The 17528-nt window shown below is 45.6% G+C and overlaps 1 protein-coding gene, 1 long non-coding RNA gene and 2 other non-coding genes across 6 annotated transcripts in view; 3 read left to right on the forward strand and 1 right to left on the reverse strand.

The window, feature by feature from the left end:
• The first annotated feature begins 12924 nt into the window (after positions 1-12924).
• Positions 12925-13694, forward strand: LOC115282260. Its single transcript, XR_003904566.1, has 2 exons — positions 12925-13376; positions 13610-13694. It is a non-coding gene; the product is annotated as an uncharacterized LOC115282260 (long non-coding RNA).
• Positions 13457-13525, forward strand: LOC115283110. Its single transcript, XR_003904919.1, has one exon. It is a non-coding gene; the product is annotated as a small nucleolar RNA SNORD104 (small nucleolar RNA).
• Positions 13695-13722: 28 nt separating the features above from the next.
• LOC115283128 lies at positions 13723-13855 on the forward strand. The gene has a single exon (XR_003904936.1). It is a non-coding gene; the product is annotated as a small nucleolar RNA SNORA76 (small nucleolar RNA).
• A 956-nt stretch (positions 13856-14811) lies between these two features.
• Positions 14812-17528, reverse strand: part of TEX2 (testis expressed 2) — a 118806-nt gene continuing 116089 nt past the window's right edge. For all 3 annotated transcript variants that reach the window (XM_029929048.1, XM_029929049.1, XM_029929047.1), the window contains one exon: positions 14812-16443. In XM_029929048.1, coding sequence (XP_029784908.1) covers positions 16321-16443 — 123 coding nt within the window. In that variant the 3' untranslated portion in view covers positions 14812-16320. The remainder of the gene's footprint in view (positions 16444-17528) is intronic.

Below are 17528 nucleotides of genomic sequence, written 5' to 3' on the forward strand. Positions count from 1 at the left end.
CGGCTCCGGGGGGGCGGTGCGGGCCGGCGGGCAGGCAGAGGACGGGGCTGGGGCGCCGCAACTACAGCGGCGCGGCGGCGGGACTTCAGCCGACGTAGAGCTGACTAGGCGATGGCAGCACCCCCATGCCCTGCCCTATAAGCACCGGGTGCCGGCGCTTCTTCCGGTCGAGGCGGGAACGGAGGCGGGACCGGCCGGGGGGCGGACCCAAAACTGGGAGGAGGCCGGGCCCGAAGGCGGGCCAGGGGCGGGGCAGTACTGGAGGGGCGGGTTCGGGGGCGGGGCTAGCCTCCTGATGTCTAGGCGTCACGCAGCCAAGGCTGCTGCGGGGAGGGACCCCGCCTGGGTGTCAGGCGTCTAGGAACGCTGAGCGATCGAGGCAGGGAGCTTTTTCGAGGGCTCAGGAGGCCCGCAATCCCGGCACGCAGGTGTATCCCTTCCCTAGGCCGTCCCACCAACCCCGCCGAGGGACCCGCTTTCTGAGACTCGACCAGGGGAAAGGCCAGGAGACAGGTGGTGCCGGGTGTCCAGAGTCCCCGCTTCATCTGTCGGTCGTGATGGAATCATGAACGACCTCCGGAGCCAGGGTCAGCAGCTGGCAGGGATGCCAGCAAACACAGCACTTCTGCCATACGCATACAAGCTCTAGGGTCCTCTAGCTGTGCCTCGGCTAGTCGGCTAGTCGGAAGGCTCCTTTCTTCCCTTTAGCAATTTCCCTCAAGTCACTTTGCACAGCATCAGTTCCCTTTGGAATAAACTACAGGCAAGTCACTCACCAAAAATTATAAGCAAAGAAGGAAATCATTTCAGCAGCTTGTGTCTTGTGTTTATGTGGCATTTAGTAGATGTGACCTCGTGAAGCTAGATATGACGTGTCACAACTCATTGGAGAGAGTCAGTGTGTTGAGGACTCACACAAGATCTACTGGAGAATTATAGACTATTAACCTGAATTTGGTCACTGGGTTCCATGCTGCTCTCCACTTGGAGAAGCAGGACATATTGTTTGTAACAATATAAACTAAGATTCAAAGCACATTTACATATCCTTGGAGAAAAAGACAAGGGGATAGCAACTTCTCTAATTTTTCCTAACTTGCTCGTAGATTTTTCAGGGTTTGGGGGAGAGGAGTAAGCAATGCTAGAGAAAACAGCAAAGGAGTAGCAGAGGTTGACCAAGTGTCTGGTCTGTGTGCACTCTGGCTCAGTCCTATCCAAGTATAAGACAAAAGTGCTCAGAGGAAGCTTAAATCCCATAAGCAGAGTTTTCTATCCCCAGCCCCCAATGCTTGGATCGAAGTTAAGAGACTAATCTCTACCGATGCTGGAGAATCCACCACGGGTTTAAGAACGGGATGAATCTTAGCAACTGGGAAGTGGTAGACGCATTTTGAAAAGAGTTATTGACATGTTTCAATGCAGAGGTTTGGGACAGGCTTTGAGATGCGTAGAAGCAGAGGCTCTGTCAGTCCCAAGCCGCACAGCCAGGTGTCGGGGAGGAGCTGGCGGCACAGAAACTGGAAGGAGCTCTTTAATGATTACCTGTCCAGCTTGCCAGCTGACAACTAGATCTGTAAGACCACATGTTTGAGTTAAAAGAGAAGTCTGACTAGAAAATGTTACTTTCACATCCCTTCTCTGGTGCTTTTTCTAAAACAGAATAAGTCTAGGAGGGGAACTTTCTGCGCTGGAACTCAGGCAGCCCTTTGACAATTCAAAATGTCACTGTGACCCTGTAAGCATAGTGGATGAAACACAAAGGGGAATCTGACTCATCTGACTCAAAAATCAGTTTTAAAGAGCCAATGAATTAAAAAAAAAAGTTCCAAAAATTCCAGGCCAGGTTGGTATATTTTGTATCTTGTATTCAGTTGGAGCAAATCCTCAATCTTTAACTGCACTTTTATAGGTTTCAGAATTTTTTTTTTAACTTTTATACTTATTTATTTTTTGAGAGATAGAGTGAGACAGAGCATGAGTGGGGAGGGTCAGAGAGAGAAGGAGACACAAAAACTGAAGCAGGCTCCAGGCTCTGAGCAAGCATTCAGCACAGAGCCCGACGCGGGGCTCAAACCCACCAACGGTGAGATCATGACCTGAGCCAAAGTCAGACGCTTAATCTACTGAGCCACCCAGGCGCCCCTAGGTTTCAGAATTTCTTATCTAACAGTTAGATTGTTCTTACACTTAATCAGTTCCCATGTTTTATGCGCTTCTCTCCTTGATTGGCAACTCAGACTGATAAGCCCTGGTTTTATTCATGGCAGCATTGCCCATAGCCTTGCTCCACAGTCAGGTACTGTTTTAACAGCTTTTTGCTTGTGATAAAGCAAAAGCTGGCATCACTAATAAATATGAATAAAAATGGAAATATTTTGTAGGGTGCTTTTGAAGTGGAACTGCCCACATTAAACAAACCTGAAAATGGGCGGAGAAGGACAGATACCATATGTTTGCACTCATAGGTCTAACAGGAGAACAGAAGAAACCTAATGGAGGACCAGGGGGAGGGGAAGGGGGGAAAGAGAGTTGGGGAGAGGGGGACGCAAAACCTGAGAGACTATTGAACCGAGGGTTGAAGGGGGAGGGGGGAAAAGAGGTGGTGGTGACGGAGGAGAGCACTTGTGGGGAAGAGCACTGAGAGTTATATGGAAACCAGTTTGACAATAAACTATTTAAAAAAAATAAATTAGAGATAATGTTTACATATTTAAAAAAAACCCTGAAAATGGACAGTAGATGACTTTTCTGGAAGTTTCATTAAATAGCGTCCACTAAACAAGGCAAAGGTCATGGTCTTTGTGTAAAGATAAGCTCTCTTTTTCCACGAAGGAAAGAAAAATATGTGTATCAGATTCGACAAGGACAGCAGCAGGACCTGAATGTGTCTGAGGAGGTGGCGGCTGGGAGAAGATGAGTTCACAGAATCTTATTTTCACTTCTCTCTAGAGCAGTGGCTCCCAAACTTGGAGAGCACTTATTAGTATTTATTATTTAAGTGTACTTATTTATTTTGAGAGAGAGAGAGAGAGAGAGAGAGAGAGAAAGTACAAGTCAGGGAGGGGCAGAGAAAAGGGAGAGAGAGAGAATCCCAAGCAGGCTCTGCACAGAGCTAGGCGTGGGGCTCGAACCTACAAGCGGCAAGATCATGACCTGGGCTGAAGCCAGATGCTTACCTGACTGAGCCACCAAGGCGCACCCCCAAAACTTGGAGAGCTTTAAAAAAAAGACTTCCACCTCCATTTCGTGCCCTCCTCCTCTACTGATTCAGCATCTCCAGGGGTGGACTCCAGGCCTGTGTGTTTTCCAGCTTCCACAGGTGACTGAGGGCAGCCAAGATCCTGGGCACCAGCTCACTCACAATGTCCGGTGTTAATTCCTGTGGCTGCTAATCCCTTTTGTTTATTTTAGCAAATGTCGCCCTCTGGTGGAACAAATTATGACTCAGCCTTTAAAGAGTTTGTGCCTGTTTTATTTCTGTTTAAAACCCTTCAAAATTTCATTTAAAAATGACTATGAGGGGCGCCTGAGTGGCTCATACGGTTAAGCGTCCGACTTCAGCTCAGGTCATGAGCTTATGGTCTGTGAGTTCGAATCCCACGTCAGGCTCTGTGCTGACAGCACTGAGCCTTCTTGGGACTCTCTCCCTCTCTCTCTGCTCCTTGCTCACATACACGTGAGCACACTCTCTCTCAAAATAAATAAACATTAAAATATATATATACTTAGGGACACCTGGTGGCTCAGTTGGTTGAGCGTCCAACCTTCAGCTCAGGTCATGATCTCCTGTTTGTGGGTTCCAACTCCATGTCAGGCTCTGTGCTGACAGCTCAGAACCTGGAGCCTGCTTCAGATTCTGTGTCTCCTTCTCTCTCTCTCTGCCCCTTCTCCACTCATGCTCTCTCTCAAAAATTAATAAACATTAAAAATGTTTATAATATGTTTATATTATATTTATATATTTACACATTAATATTTATAATTAATATTTATAAATGCATACATATCTATTAGCTGTTTGTAATTGTTGGGAAATGTGCAAGTACATGCTTTATGGGATCATCTCATGTGATCTGCATGGCAGTTACAGAGGTAGGTGTTGTTTGCCCTATTTTACAGATGACACACCGACATTTTAAAAGGTTAACAGTCTGGTGGGGTAACAGACAGCCAGCGAGAGGCACAACGTGGATTAGAACCCAACTACTTACATGACTTTGGAGTTTGTATCCTCACCCCCAGATGCTATAATGCCGTACACCATTAGCTGCTTGTTATTGTTGCTCCTCCCACAGCAGTAGGACAAGCGACCATTATGTGACCTGTAAACATACCCAGTAGCCGGATTGGCGGTTCCCTGGAGTACTGATAACAACCAGAAGTTTGTACAAATATGTGGTGATCAGGGGCATTGCCTCAAATAGCATGTAAGGCTCCTGGTCTCATGCCGGGGCGGGGGGTGCAGAAGAACGTAAGTAAAAGAGGAGCCATCTGGGAGAGAATAGTGAACTTCCTCTTGGGAGTTCTGCCCTGTGAGATAATTCAGTCTAATCTTGACTGATTATTTGTTCACTTGCCTGGGAGCTGTTGTGTTTCACACCCAGTTGTGCCAAGTCTGCACGCCACCGTGGTGAAGAGTCTGTAGTGTCACTGTTTATCATATATTAATGTTCTCACAGAGCCAACATGGCGCCAGTGTGGAAATGACTGTCCTCTCAAAATACCTCCACTTTTTCACTGGCCAGTCCCTCCTAATCCCCTGGGGTCTGGCTTGTTTCCATAGAACTCTCTGGAAACTTCTTTCAGGCAGCTCATAAACATTCTTCCTCTTGTAAAATCCCAGGGGCCATACTTCATCTTGTTTTTCCTGGACCTCCCTTCAGGTAGGTTAACAGTTCTTTCTTCTGAACTTTTCCCCCTCTGGATATTCCCATTTTCTGGCTCTTTTCCTTCCTTCCAGACTATGTTTCTCAAAGCTTAATGTGTAAACCTTACCTCCTCTCTCTCCTTTCCCTCTAGAACTCACATAAAAAAACAGATTTTTTTTCTTATTTTGTTTTTTTTTTAAGTAGGCTCCACAGAGCCCAATATGGAGCTTGTCCTCATGACCCTGAAATCAAGACCTGAACTGAAATCAAGAGTCAGACACTTAACTAACTGAACCACCCAGGGGCCCGGACATAACCAGATTTTAGGGCAGAAGGCAACGTTAGTTATAATTTAGTCAGCTTCATTTTGAAGATAACTCCATCTTTGATTTCTACATGGATGATTATTACTCATTCTTTTTTTAAAATTTTAAATGTTTATTTATGAGAGAGAAAGATAGAGAGGCGGGGGGACAAACAGAGACAGAGAAGGACACACAGAATCCGTAGCAGGCTCCAGGCTCTGTGCTGTCAAGCCCAGAGCCCGATGTGGGGCTTGAACCCACAAACTGTGATATCATGACCTGAGCTGAAGTTGCATGCTTAACAAATTGAGCCACCCGGGTGCCCCTCATTTATTCATTCTTTTAATAAATATCGCCAAGGGCTTCTGAGTACAAAGGATTGGTACCATGAGGGAATCCGACAGTCTGCAAGTTGGTGAAAGTGTTATGACCTGCACAGAAATAATCACCATGCAAGGCTAATGGTGAAAAGTTCGAGGAGGCAGGAATAAACTCAGAAACAGCTCTAATGTTTTTAAAATTTTTTTATAGTTTATTTATTTTTGAGACAGAGCATGAATGGGGGAGGGGCAGAGAGAAGGGGAGACACAGAATCTGAAGCAGGCTCCAGGCTCCGAGCTGTCAGCACAGAGCCTGATGTGGGGCTTGAACCCACGAACCGCGAGATCATGACCTGAGCTGAAGTCGGATGCTTAACCAACTGAGCCATCCAGGTGCCCCCAAAACTATAATGTTTAAGAGAGAGATGGATCAGGTGAAAGAAACGGGGTGGGATGGATAGAGCAGGGCGGGGTGGGCTTCATGGAAGAAGTGGTTTCTGTGCTGGGTCTTTTCAGATATGGGGGGGGCGGGTAAGCGGAGAGCCTGAACAAAGGCCTGAGGAAAGGGTGACCCTGTGTGGCATCGTGGTAGCCTACACTGACTCATCAGTGAGCTGGTGCTTGGCTCCCCACAGGGGAGCAGTGGGAGATGAGGTTGGGATGGCAGGCAGGAGGGGCCGGAGGGCTGCTAGAGTCAGGCTGGGCTTTTCTAGTAGGCAGTGGAGTGAGACAGGACTGAATCTGAGCTTCAAGGTAAAAGACAGGCATTTGAGAGACTGCTAGGACGTCGTTAACAAGGGTCACTTTGGTCTTAATCTAGAGCAAGAAAAGGAAGAGAAGAACAAGATGGATCAAGAGACTGCGCTAGGGCAGAATGTAAAGCGTTTGACCGCTGCAGTTACATCCACAAGATAGAGAAGCAGGAATTCAACAATAGTTTGTCAAATATCTGTCACGTTCAAGGGGCTCTTCTCACTGCTGCAACCTCAGAGGGAGCAAACAAACAAGAATTGGGGCCAGCCCCTGTCCAGACAAGAGGGGCAGATATGCCAGGTTACATGGACAGACCTGGTGACTGTCTCCTAGTGGGCACCCACCAGGCTGGGCCAATCCTATCACTCTACTCTGGCAGCTAATTTTCAAAGATGGCCCCCAAAATACTCCCCCCGACCAACCTCCATATGCATATGTGCTCTTCATGTCCAAAGATAGAGCTATTTTGGGGTTGGCTCAGTCAGTAGAGCATGTGACTCTTGATCTCAGGGTTGTGAGTTCGAGCCTCATGTTAGATGTAGAGATTACTTAAAAATAAAATCTTAGGGCCTCTGGGGGCTCGGTCATTAAGCAGCTGACTTTGGCTCAGGTCATGATCTCACAGTTTGTGAGTTTGAGTCCCACATCAGGTGAGTTCGAGCCCTGCTTCAGGTAAAACACGAGCCTCACTTAGGATGTGCCCTGCTTCTCTCTCTCTCTCTCTCTCCCTTTTTCTTTCTGTGCCTCATGGGATTCTCTGCCCTTCGTTCACGTGTGCCCTCCCCAATAAAATAAAATAAAATCTTAAAAAATAAGCATAATTTTTTAATTAATTAAGAGCTATTTCTCCTCCTTTGAATCTAGACTGGTTTTATGACTGGTTTTGACCAGAAGTGACATTCAGGGACTTCCCATCCCAGTTAACTGGCAGCTTCCATTTCCTTCCTCTTAGAATACTTACTTTGGGGATACTCCTTCTGGGAACCTAGTTGCTATGTTTGGAGAAGTTCAAGTCACTCTCGGGGCACACGGAGGAGAATGGAGTTGCTCTAAGTAACATCTCCAGCTGAGCTCCCAGCAGCCTCGGCACCGGCTGTGAGCCATCTAGGTGAGCCACCTTGGATGTTCCAAGCCAGTCAGCTATTTAGCATTGGGGTTCATCCCTCAAAACCAATAAACTCTGATGAAAATGCTGGCTCAGTATTTCTAGGAGACTAAATCAACATTGAGTCTGACTGTACGTGGTCCATGGCCAACCTTCAGTAAAGCAGAGTTTTCTTTCTCCTCTTCTCTTCCCTGCGTACCCCTGCACTTGGAGGAAGACTGTGGTTGAAGGAGGTCAAAAGAGGGCTACGAAGTGCATAACACGTTGGGGTTTTCTTTTTACCTTCAACCACACTGTAGGCTCCTTGAAGACAGGGGCTGTTTTCTTCACATGCGTGTTGCCCGTGCCCAGAACAGGCTCAAGCATGGAAGGGGGACCTAAAGTGTTTGTTGATAGAGCAAGTGAAGGAGAGGCCACATTTTCTGAGACCAGAGAGAAGGGTGTGACGTTATGTGGAGGTGGAGAGGAGGGGAGTTGGGGGAAATCACATAGGATGATCTGGGTTGCTTTTAGCTTCCACACATCACCTCTCTCCACCTGTCCACACCCACAGCAGCCGCATACGCAAGTCACCATGCTGGCTGGACGCCTGGTGTGGACAGTGTTCTCTGTCTTCTCGTTCAACACCCATGTGCTGGTGTGTTTCTTACTTTCCAGGAGCCCTGTCCACACTCACTTTAGGTCCCTCCAGACTTAGTGCCCTTCTTGACTCTCCTCCTGGGGCCTCAGGTCTCAGCTGTTCTGTACAACTTCTGGGTCCATCTACCTTTCTGGGTTAGGACTCCCCACCAGCCCTCCGGCTCTTGGTCCCTTAGTTCACTGGGTGGTTCATAGTATGGGAGGTGAGGTATGGAGGTATAAATGTTGGATGAACTCAATCTTCTCAGATAACAGGAAATGGTTTTGACTAAAACAAAGGGTGGCCCTTAGGAGGTTGCATGGTATAGTGATTGAAGAGTATAAGCTTTGAAATAATATTATTAGTTCAAATCCCAGCTCTGCTTAGCCATCTATTAATTGTGCAAATGTAAACAAATTACTCAATCTCTCTGAGCTCTGGTTAGGATTGTTCTGGGAATTAGAGCTGAAAACCAGAAATAGCATTCCCTACCTTTCAGGACTGTCCCAAGAATTAGCTAAAATATGTCAAGTGCCTCACCTGCGGGAGGCACGACATTATTAGTAGCACATGTTATTCTTAGGGGGAGATAAATCTGGACTGTGGAATGTCACAAGGAGTTTGAACTCCACCAGACTGTTGCTCTCTTGCTTAAAACCCATCAATGATAAATTGCATTTTGTCAAAATTAAAAATGCTTCCTCTTTGAAAGATACTGATGGGAAAATAAAAACGTAAATACTCACAATACGCATATGTGAAAAAGGATTGAAAGAACTCATATAACTCATTAATAAGAAAACACTTTTTAAAGTGGGCAAAAGATCTGAACACTTTACAGAAAGATATAGCAATGGCCATATAAGAAGACTGTCAACATCTTTGGTCATCAGAAGAATGTAAATTAACACCACAATGAGTTATCACCACATGCCTACTAAAATGGCTAACATTAGAAAGAGTCCCAATATCAAGGGCTGACTAGGATTTGAAATAGCTAGAAGTCTCATACATTGCTGGTGGGAGTGTACAATGGTACAACCACTTTGGAAACATAGATTTTTAAGTTTATTTATTTATTTTGAGAGGGAGTGCACATGTGCACTTGGGGAAGGGACAGTGCAAGAAGGAGAGAGAGAATCCCAAGCAGGCTCCATGCTGTTAGCACAGAGCCTGACACTGGGCCTGATCCCAGGAACTGCGAGGTAGTGACCTGAGCTGAAATCAAGAGTTGGATGCTTAACTGACTGAGCCACCCAGGTGCCCCTTGTGTTTCTTATAAGGTTAAAGATATATGCTTACTAGATGATCTAGTAATTCCACTCCTAAAAGTTCACTCCTAAAAGAAATGCCAACAAATGTCCATAACAAGACTTCTACACTGGTGTTCATAACAGCTTTATTTATAATAGCCCCACACTGGAAACAACCCAAATCCCGTAAACATGTGAATGGAAAAACAGCCTGGAATATTCATCCAATGAAATCCTACTGAGCAACAAAAAGGAATGGATTACTGATACAATATTAGTAACAGTATTTGAGTATGAACCTCAAAAACATTAGGTTAAATGACAGAAGCCAGATACAAAAGATCACAAACTGAATCCATTGACAAGAACACCAACGGGGCGCCTGGGTGGCTCAGTCGGTTAAGCATCTGACTTCAGCTCAGGTCATGATCTCACAGTCTGTGGGTTTGAGCCCCGTGTTGGGCTTGGTGCTGACAGCTCAGAGCCTGGAGCCTGCTTCAGATGCTGTACCTCCCTCTCCCTCTGCACCTCCCCCTACTCATGCTCTGTTTCTGTCTCAATAATAAATAAACATAAAAAAAAGAACATCAAAAACAGGCAAAACTCTTCTGTAATAACAGACATGGAATGGATCAGTTGTTGCCTGAGTTGGTGATGGAAGGGGGTGGGTACTGACTCCAAAGAGGCAGGAGAGAAGCATTTGGGAGTGATGAGAATGTTCCGTGTCTTGACTGTGGGTGAGGTCACACAAATGTACCTATCTGTAAAAACAAAACCAAACCAAAAAGCAGAGCACTTCTATCACCCTCAAAAAGCACTCAAGCAGCAGCTTCGTAGTCAAATGCTCCCACACTTCCAATTTCTGGAAGATCTTTTATCTGTTTTTGGTTCCTATATTTTTCTCTTTTCTATAATAGCATATAAATGGAATCAGCATCCTTTGAGTCTGACTCCTTTCACTCAGCATAATGCCTCTGAGATCCTTCCAAGTGTTGCACATTACCAATAGTCCATTGTGTTTTACTGCTGGGTAGCATTCAGTTGTATGGATGTACCACAGTTGCTTAAGATTCACCCTTTGAAGGGCTTATGGTCTGTTCCACTTTGGAAGGGTTATGAATAACATTGTTACAAGCATTTGTGCACAGGATTTTGTGTGAACATAAACTTTCATCTCTCTTGGGTACATTAACTTTATAAGAAACTGTCCAAATTCTTTTCCAAAATGGCAGTACTATTTTATATTCCCAAGTAGTAATGGAGCAAAGTTCCTGTTGCTTTGCATCCTCCCCAGGATTTGGTACTCGAAGCATAATCATAACACATCACTATCAGTCAATGACAGTATACCTATACTCCCAATCAAGTATAAAATAGACATTTGGGCAATATAATCACAACATAGTTAATGTTGCGTTAAGAAATATTTCACGTCGATGTTTGTACATGCTGGTGAAAACATCTTCGTTTTAAGAATCTGTGAGGCACCGGGGGTCTCAGTCAGTTAAGCGGCAGATTTCGGCTCAGGTCATGATCACAGTTTCAGTTCGAGACCCACGTGATTGGGCTCTGTGTTGATGGCTCTGAGCCTGGAGCCTATTTCAGATTCTGTGTCTCCCTCTCTCTCTGCTCCTCTTCCGTTCATGCTGTCTTTCAAAACTGAATAAGGGCGCCTGGGTGGCTCAGTCGGTTAAGCAGCTGGCTTCAGCTCAGGTCATGATCTCATGCACAGTTCCTGGGTTCGAGCCAGGCGTCAGGCTCTGTGCTGACAGCTAGCTCAGAGCCTGGAGCCTGTCTTTGGATTCTGTGTCACCCTCTCTCTCTGATCCTCCCCTGCTCACGCTGTTTCTCTCTCTCTCCCTCTCCCCCCCCAAAAAAAAAGAAAAATTAAAAAAAAATTTTTTAAACTGAATAAACATAAAAAAAAGAATCTGTGGAACATTTGTAAAAATAGATCACATTCTAGGCCACAAAGAAAATTTTGACTCATTTCCCAATGTAGAAACTGTATCACAATTGTAATAACTGCTTAAAATAACAAAAATTAAACAGCAATAATAAGAACCACATAGAGATTATAGAACACTTGCTAAAATAATTATCACTTTGGGTCAAAGAGGAAAATTCCAGCTTAACTAACGTCTAGGTAGAAAATAATGAAAATAAGAGCACTATTCAACTATCAGTTCAAGTTGAAATGCTTTTCTTATTACCTTTTCCTTATTAAGTTAGGAGGAAAAAAGGAAACCAATCCCCAAAGGGAACATGAAGGAAATAAAGATAACCAGATATTGTGACTGTCTGGTTACTGTTCTCTGTCCTGATAATTCAAACTCTTGGGGGGCAAGATCATATTCTTATTCTCTGCTACAGTGGACCCTTCAACGACTTGGGTTTGAACTAAGTGGCCTACTTCTATGGAGATTTTTTTTCAATAAATACAATACAGCACTGTATTTTCCTCTCAGTGGATGTTTTTATTAGGATGGTTTTTTTTTTTTAAGTAGGCTCAACCAAGGTGGAGCTTGAACCTGAGATTAAGAATCACATGCTCTACTGACTAAGCCAGGCACCCCAATCCCCCTTATGATTTTCTTAGTATTTTCTTTTCTCTAGCTTACTTTGTTGTAAGTATATAGTATATGACATACAACACACAAAATATCTGTTGACTGCTTATATTATCCATAAGCCTTCAGGTCAACAGTAGGCTATTAGTAGTTAAGCTTTGGGGGACCTGTAATTTAGTCAGGAATTTTCCACTGCGGTGTGTTGTGGTGGGTGCCCCTAACATCTCCTCCACCCATTTCCTTGTTCAAGGGTCAACAGTGCGCCTGCCTTACAATAGGAGTTCAATACTTAGAGGCACTTTTAATTTTCCCAAAGTTAGACGTTCTTTTTTGAGCTTCCACAATAGGCTGTTCACAGCTCTATTACCCCATTTACTATTTATTTTTTAAATTAAAAAAAATTTTTTAATGTTTATTTTTGAGAGACAGAGAGAAGCAGAGCGTGAGATAGGGGAAGGGTACAGAGAGGGAGACACAGAATACCAAGCAGGCTCCAGGCTCTGAGCTGTCAGCACAAAACTGGATGTGGGGCTTGAACCCACAAACCCAGAGATCATGACCCCAGCTAAAGTCCAAGCTTAACCGACTAAGCCACCCAGAGGCCCCTATTTTAGCATTTATTAAAGCACTGCACTTAACAGAAGTTTTCCATATTACACCAGTTCTTTAAAAACAACTATGTGTAAAAAAAATTAAAAAAAAATTTAAAAACAACTATTTGTTTTGCCGCTGGGCATGTGCCAGGCAACTGACATTAATCTATTTATTATTATTTTTTTTAATGTTTTTTTATTTAATTTTGAGAGGAAAAGAGACAGTGCGAGCAGGGGAGGGGCAGAGAGAGAGAGAGGGACACACAGAATCCGAAGCAGGCTCCAGGCTCCGAGCTGTTAGCACAGAGCCCGACATGGGGCTTGAACCCACGAACCGTGAGATCCTGACCTGAGCCAAAGCTGTACGCTTAACCGACTGAGCCACCCAGGTGCCCCGACATTAATCTATTTAATCCTCACAACAGCTTTTTTGAATATTCCTATTTTCCTGAAATTGAGGGTCATCCAACAAATTCATCAAATTCAGGATTTGGTTGCACATCCTCTACTTTTAAACACAGGCTTTTTTTTTTTTTTTTTTTAAACCCAAACAGGTTACTTTGAACTCAGGAACAAGGTTAGATTGTCACCTTTATATGCTCAGCTCCTAGCCTAGCTCCTGGCACAGAAGGTCTCAAATAAGTGACGCATTAGTAGGGTTCCGTTTATAAACAGTCCTTTAGCGTACCATGGGGAGATATGCTAATTACAAGCCAGCGGTCTAGACACGGAAAGAAATCCAGAATTTACCGACACTGTGAGACTTTCTTTCTTTGACTCCTATCTCTATGGTTAGCAAGTGGCCAGTCTACACTCTGGAGGACTCAGCGAGCACGGCTGGTCATTAGGCGACTTTACGGGCACGTGACCAGAAGTCGGACCTGCTATTGGTTAATGCCGGTAAACCCCGCCCAACCGCCTCCTGTCAGCTCCTTTAAGTAGACGTCGCAGGGACTCGCTCAGTCTTTCGGCGACTGTAAGGCTGGGAAGGTGAGGCTTTATTTATGGTGGGTCCCGGCGCGTAGGCCCAGGTCTCCAGGCCCTGGAGTCGGGTGGGTCGCGGGCGCCCTGCAGTGATGACTTTCCAAAAAAGCACGTGTTAGACTGCTGACGCGGGTGATGCGAACTACAGTCTGAGCCGGGCCTCCGCGGTGGCGGCGGCGGCGAGGCGGGAGCGGGCCTGCGGCCGCACACCCACTAACCCACTGCTCTGATTCTTGCAGATTCCTGCCGGGCCGAGGACGTAGGATCACCTTCTCCTCTTCGACCTTTTCCCCGAACCCCTTCAATAAAATGGTTTGATCCTAGCGCTGGTCTTGGTGTTTCTTGTCCCAACGCGCTGCTTTTGAGCCCCCGCCGCGCCTGCGCGTGGCGCCGGGGGTCAAGCTGCAGCGCCAGAGCACGCGCTTGCGCATAACTGGGGCCGCCCGGCCCTCCGCCGACGGCCCTTTTAACCGCGAGCGACAAGGCGGCATCCGGCTGTGTCGGGGCGGGCGGGGGGGGGGAGGGCGGAGAACGTTGGGGATCTTATCGGCCCTGCTATAACGTGTTCCGCACATTCTTACGCCTCTGTGGAAGTCCTGTTCTCTCCGTTGATCATCAGGACCTGCAGGGTAACCGCGACGTGGGTGGCCCCTGAAGGGAGGGGAGTAAGTCACCTTCAGCAGTTTAAGGACCGCGGTTATACCTGACAGGAACCCGTTTTGATCCTGATGCTGTATGAATTTGACTAAGCTGGCTAAGGTGTGGCAGTGACCTATTTGAGAACAACTGCCATTTAGGGCCAACTGCTTATTCGGTGTATACTGCACCAAAGCATGGGGATAAAAGCTTTGGGCAAATGTGTCCCAGTTAGCGTAAAGCCGGTAGTTAATAAGAGAATTTGATCTGCATTGCTGGGCACATCAGGCACCCAAGTAAACACACTGCTTCTGAGTACAGATAGGTGGTTAGAGATCTCCCCTGGGTTTGGGTGAAATGTGCATCAGTTCAAAGTACAAGGCAGCACATGTTGAAGGGCAAGGATGCACAACTGCAGTATATAAACCGCTTTGGCTGAAATTAACTTGCAGGGGGCCCCAAGTTAACAGGATTGCTAGGCTACTGAGGATGCCTGGAAGCAAGACTCTCCCTCAGGAGAGGGAGGGTGTTTTGTTTTTTAAAGATTTGAAGTAATCTCTAGCTGAAGGTGAGGGCAGAGCTCACAACCCTGAGATGGAGTCACATGCTCTACCCACTGAGCCAGCCAGCCGCCCCTCTCCCTCTGATTTTTCAGGGCGAGAACCACCTTGCAATATTAGGTTAGCTTGGTGATCAGGAAATTGAAGCTGCTTTGGCAGCTGAGTGACCAAGTGGCCTGTACCCACTGCTTATTGTCTTTTTATTATCTAAAAAAGATTCAGTAGAAATAACTTGGATGCTTATCTAGTATTTGACATTGAGATATTTATTTTGTGAAACAACGCAAGCGATTGTAAATCCCCACATACTATTCGATTAAGTGCAATAGGGTGCTCGTGTAATCTACACAGTAGTGCATCTAGTCCTTTGCCTTTAGTTATTGCACAAAAATTATAATAGACCAGTGAACAAGACATGCGGACTGACAGGCAAATCGGCCTACACAATGAGAAATTAGTACACCGACTGGAATGATCAAATAATTGAAGTCAAATGTTTTAATGGTGCTATTAAAGTAATCAAGGGTTCAAATATGTTTTTTCAATATACTAATTTTTTGGAAGTCCTGTTCAGGCAAGGCGCTGTTTAAAAAACCACTGTTAGCTTTGTCCACAGATGTAAGTTATTAAAAATTACCCATGGTAGTTTTGATGTTGAAACAAACAATAAAAAATTGTGTTTTAAGTGTACTCAAAGCAAATTACACAACTAGGGAGCCCCTGAAATTGTAAACTAAAACATTCTGACACAAATGCACAAAATGAGGTTGGCAACGTTAAAGAAAGGTCACATGAGTTTTGAGATAACGTAGTGTTTAATGTTGAGCAAAACTTGGTCTTGACTCTCAAAGGTGACAGAGAGTTCTCCATTTTGGCGGTCAGAAGAGGAAACTGCCCATAACCTCAAAACATCCCAAACCAGGTAGATGTAACAAAGCATTTTAATGGCCTGTAGAAAGCACGGAGCACATAGGAGGTGCCAGATAGAAAGATTGGGCTCTGGCTTTCTGCCCCCCACCCCAATTCTTTAGGTGCAGTATTTGACATTTTCACGTATGCCCATGTCTCAGGAAAACATTTGGGATTCGAAACCAGGTGATTGTACCTCAGTGGTAGAAGGCTTGGGATGGTTTGATCTCATGGCTTTGCCTGATGTTCACAGAAATCCCGCTGTCCCCACCCCAGCCGACAGGATGTTAGTGTATGTTCTATGGCTACTTGCTTCCAAAATGCACGATTTAATATGAAAAGTCAGTTGCTATGCGTATCTCTTTATCATCAGTGAATGGTTCACAAAGTTCCACTCTCCACCTGCCTCACGGTCCTGAATGGACCTTCTCTGGAAGTGGGGAGGGCTGTATCACCTACGGACTAGAAGTGCAAAAACGTTCCACTGTGTGCTGGCTGCCTGAGGAAAAGCTTTGGAGGAGTGGAGGCAAAGGGAAGAAGGCCTTCCAGTCCTACGCTGCGCTCTCGCTGCAACACACGCTGGGGCCCTGGGGTGAGTCACCGATCACCTCTGGATCCACCGCGGTGACTCTTCCACAGTCCCTTTGCGGAGTCAAAGCTCTGCAGCAGGCAGTGCAGACACCGGCCCCTGGATGCGTGGAATGACACTACACAGTGGAAGGGGCACCAGCAGGCAGAGGACAGAAGCTGTGGCACGAGGACGGGCCAGTGCTACAGCGCAGATGGCAGCCAGGAACCCCATGCCTTGAGCCAGATCTAATACTGGGAGGTCAGGTCTTCACCCATCACAGCTGGTCAGCAGCCTCCACAAGTGGGTCTTTGAGGAGGCAGGAAGCGGAGCGAGGGTCCATGGCTGAGTGCATTATGGGGATATAGACATCGTCCATGTTTGGCATGACAAAAACCTTCTGTAGAAAGAAATGAAAACAGCCATGTGGAAGGATGCTCTGTTTTCTCAGGCTGTTGCCCTATTCTGATAATTTTAGGTTTTAGATCAGTTTTGAATGTACATATGAAGCAACTTTTCGTGCACATTTTAAACTAATTCCTCCGCCACATTTAAATAGTTGAGGAATCACATCAGTGCATGAACATGGGTCTGAGGCACAAGCAGCCTTTGGTTTCACATACAGATAATAATATTGCTCATGAATTCATAAATGTGTATCACCATTGCTTTAAGAGAACTGGCTTAAGTTGCTCATAGTATTTCCAAATTACTATGTTCAGAACACATGTTCCAAGTAAGTTTATCCACTTAAATCCTGGCAACAAGATGTAAGCTAGCTTCTTTTCACACCAGAACCAGACAAGGCTAATATGAAAGAAATCCTGCTAAAATGAGCATGTGAAAGATAATCAGTGATTGATAATAATGGTACTTTGCCTCTCCTGTTTATTAACCAATCCTATGCAAGTGAATCCCGGCAGTGCATTCAGTCTTCAGTAATGCCTCTTAACAGAAGCCGAAGAAGGTGGCTGTGGGAGGGTGTAGTAGTCACCTGTCAACTTCCCAACTTCTCAAAAATACCAGAAGCCAGTCTGACCCTTGGCCTTTCTTTCGCCCCTTGTACCCAGATACCCTTGAAAGAGATGACCCACTCTAATTCCTATGGTAAGTTCTAGGGAAAAGGAAAAAACTAAAGGTTGTCTTTCACTAGGTTCAAAGTACTTTTCTGCTTGGTGGTAATACTGAGTTTCCCAGAAACTGGTTTTCAGTTAATCCATAACTTTTGTTTATTTGAGAGGGAGAGAGAGAGCGAGCGAGCGAGAGAGAGAGAGAGAGCGCGTGTGCGAGCGAGCACGTACACACGGGAGCTGGGAAGGGGCAGAGAGAGAATCCCAAGGAGGATCTGTGCTTGATCTCACAGATTGTGAGATCCTGACCTGAGCCAAAATCAAAAGTTGGACACTTAAGCAAATGAGCCACCCAGGTGCCCCTAATCCATAGCTTTGAAATAAAAACCTAGCTTTTCAAAGGCAATAGCTCAAA

This window comes from Suricata suricatta, chromosome 17 (assembly GCF_006229205.1).
Source record: "Suricata suricatta isolate VVHF042 chromosome 17, meerkat_22Aug2017_6uvM2_HiC, whole genome shotgun sequence".
In the NCBI taxonomy this organism is placed as follows: domain Eukaryota; kingdom Metazoa; phylum Chordata; class Mammalia; order Carnivora; family Herpestidae; genus Suricata; species Suricata suricatta.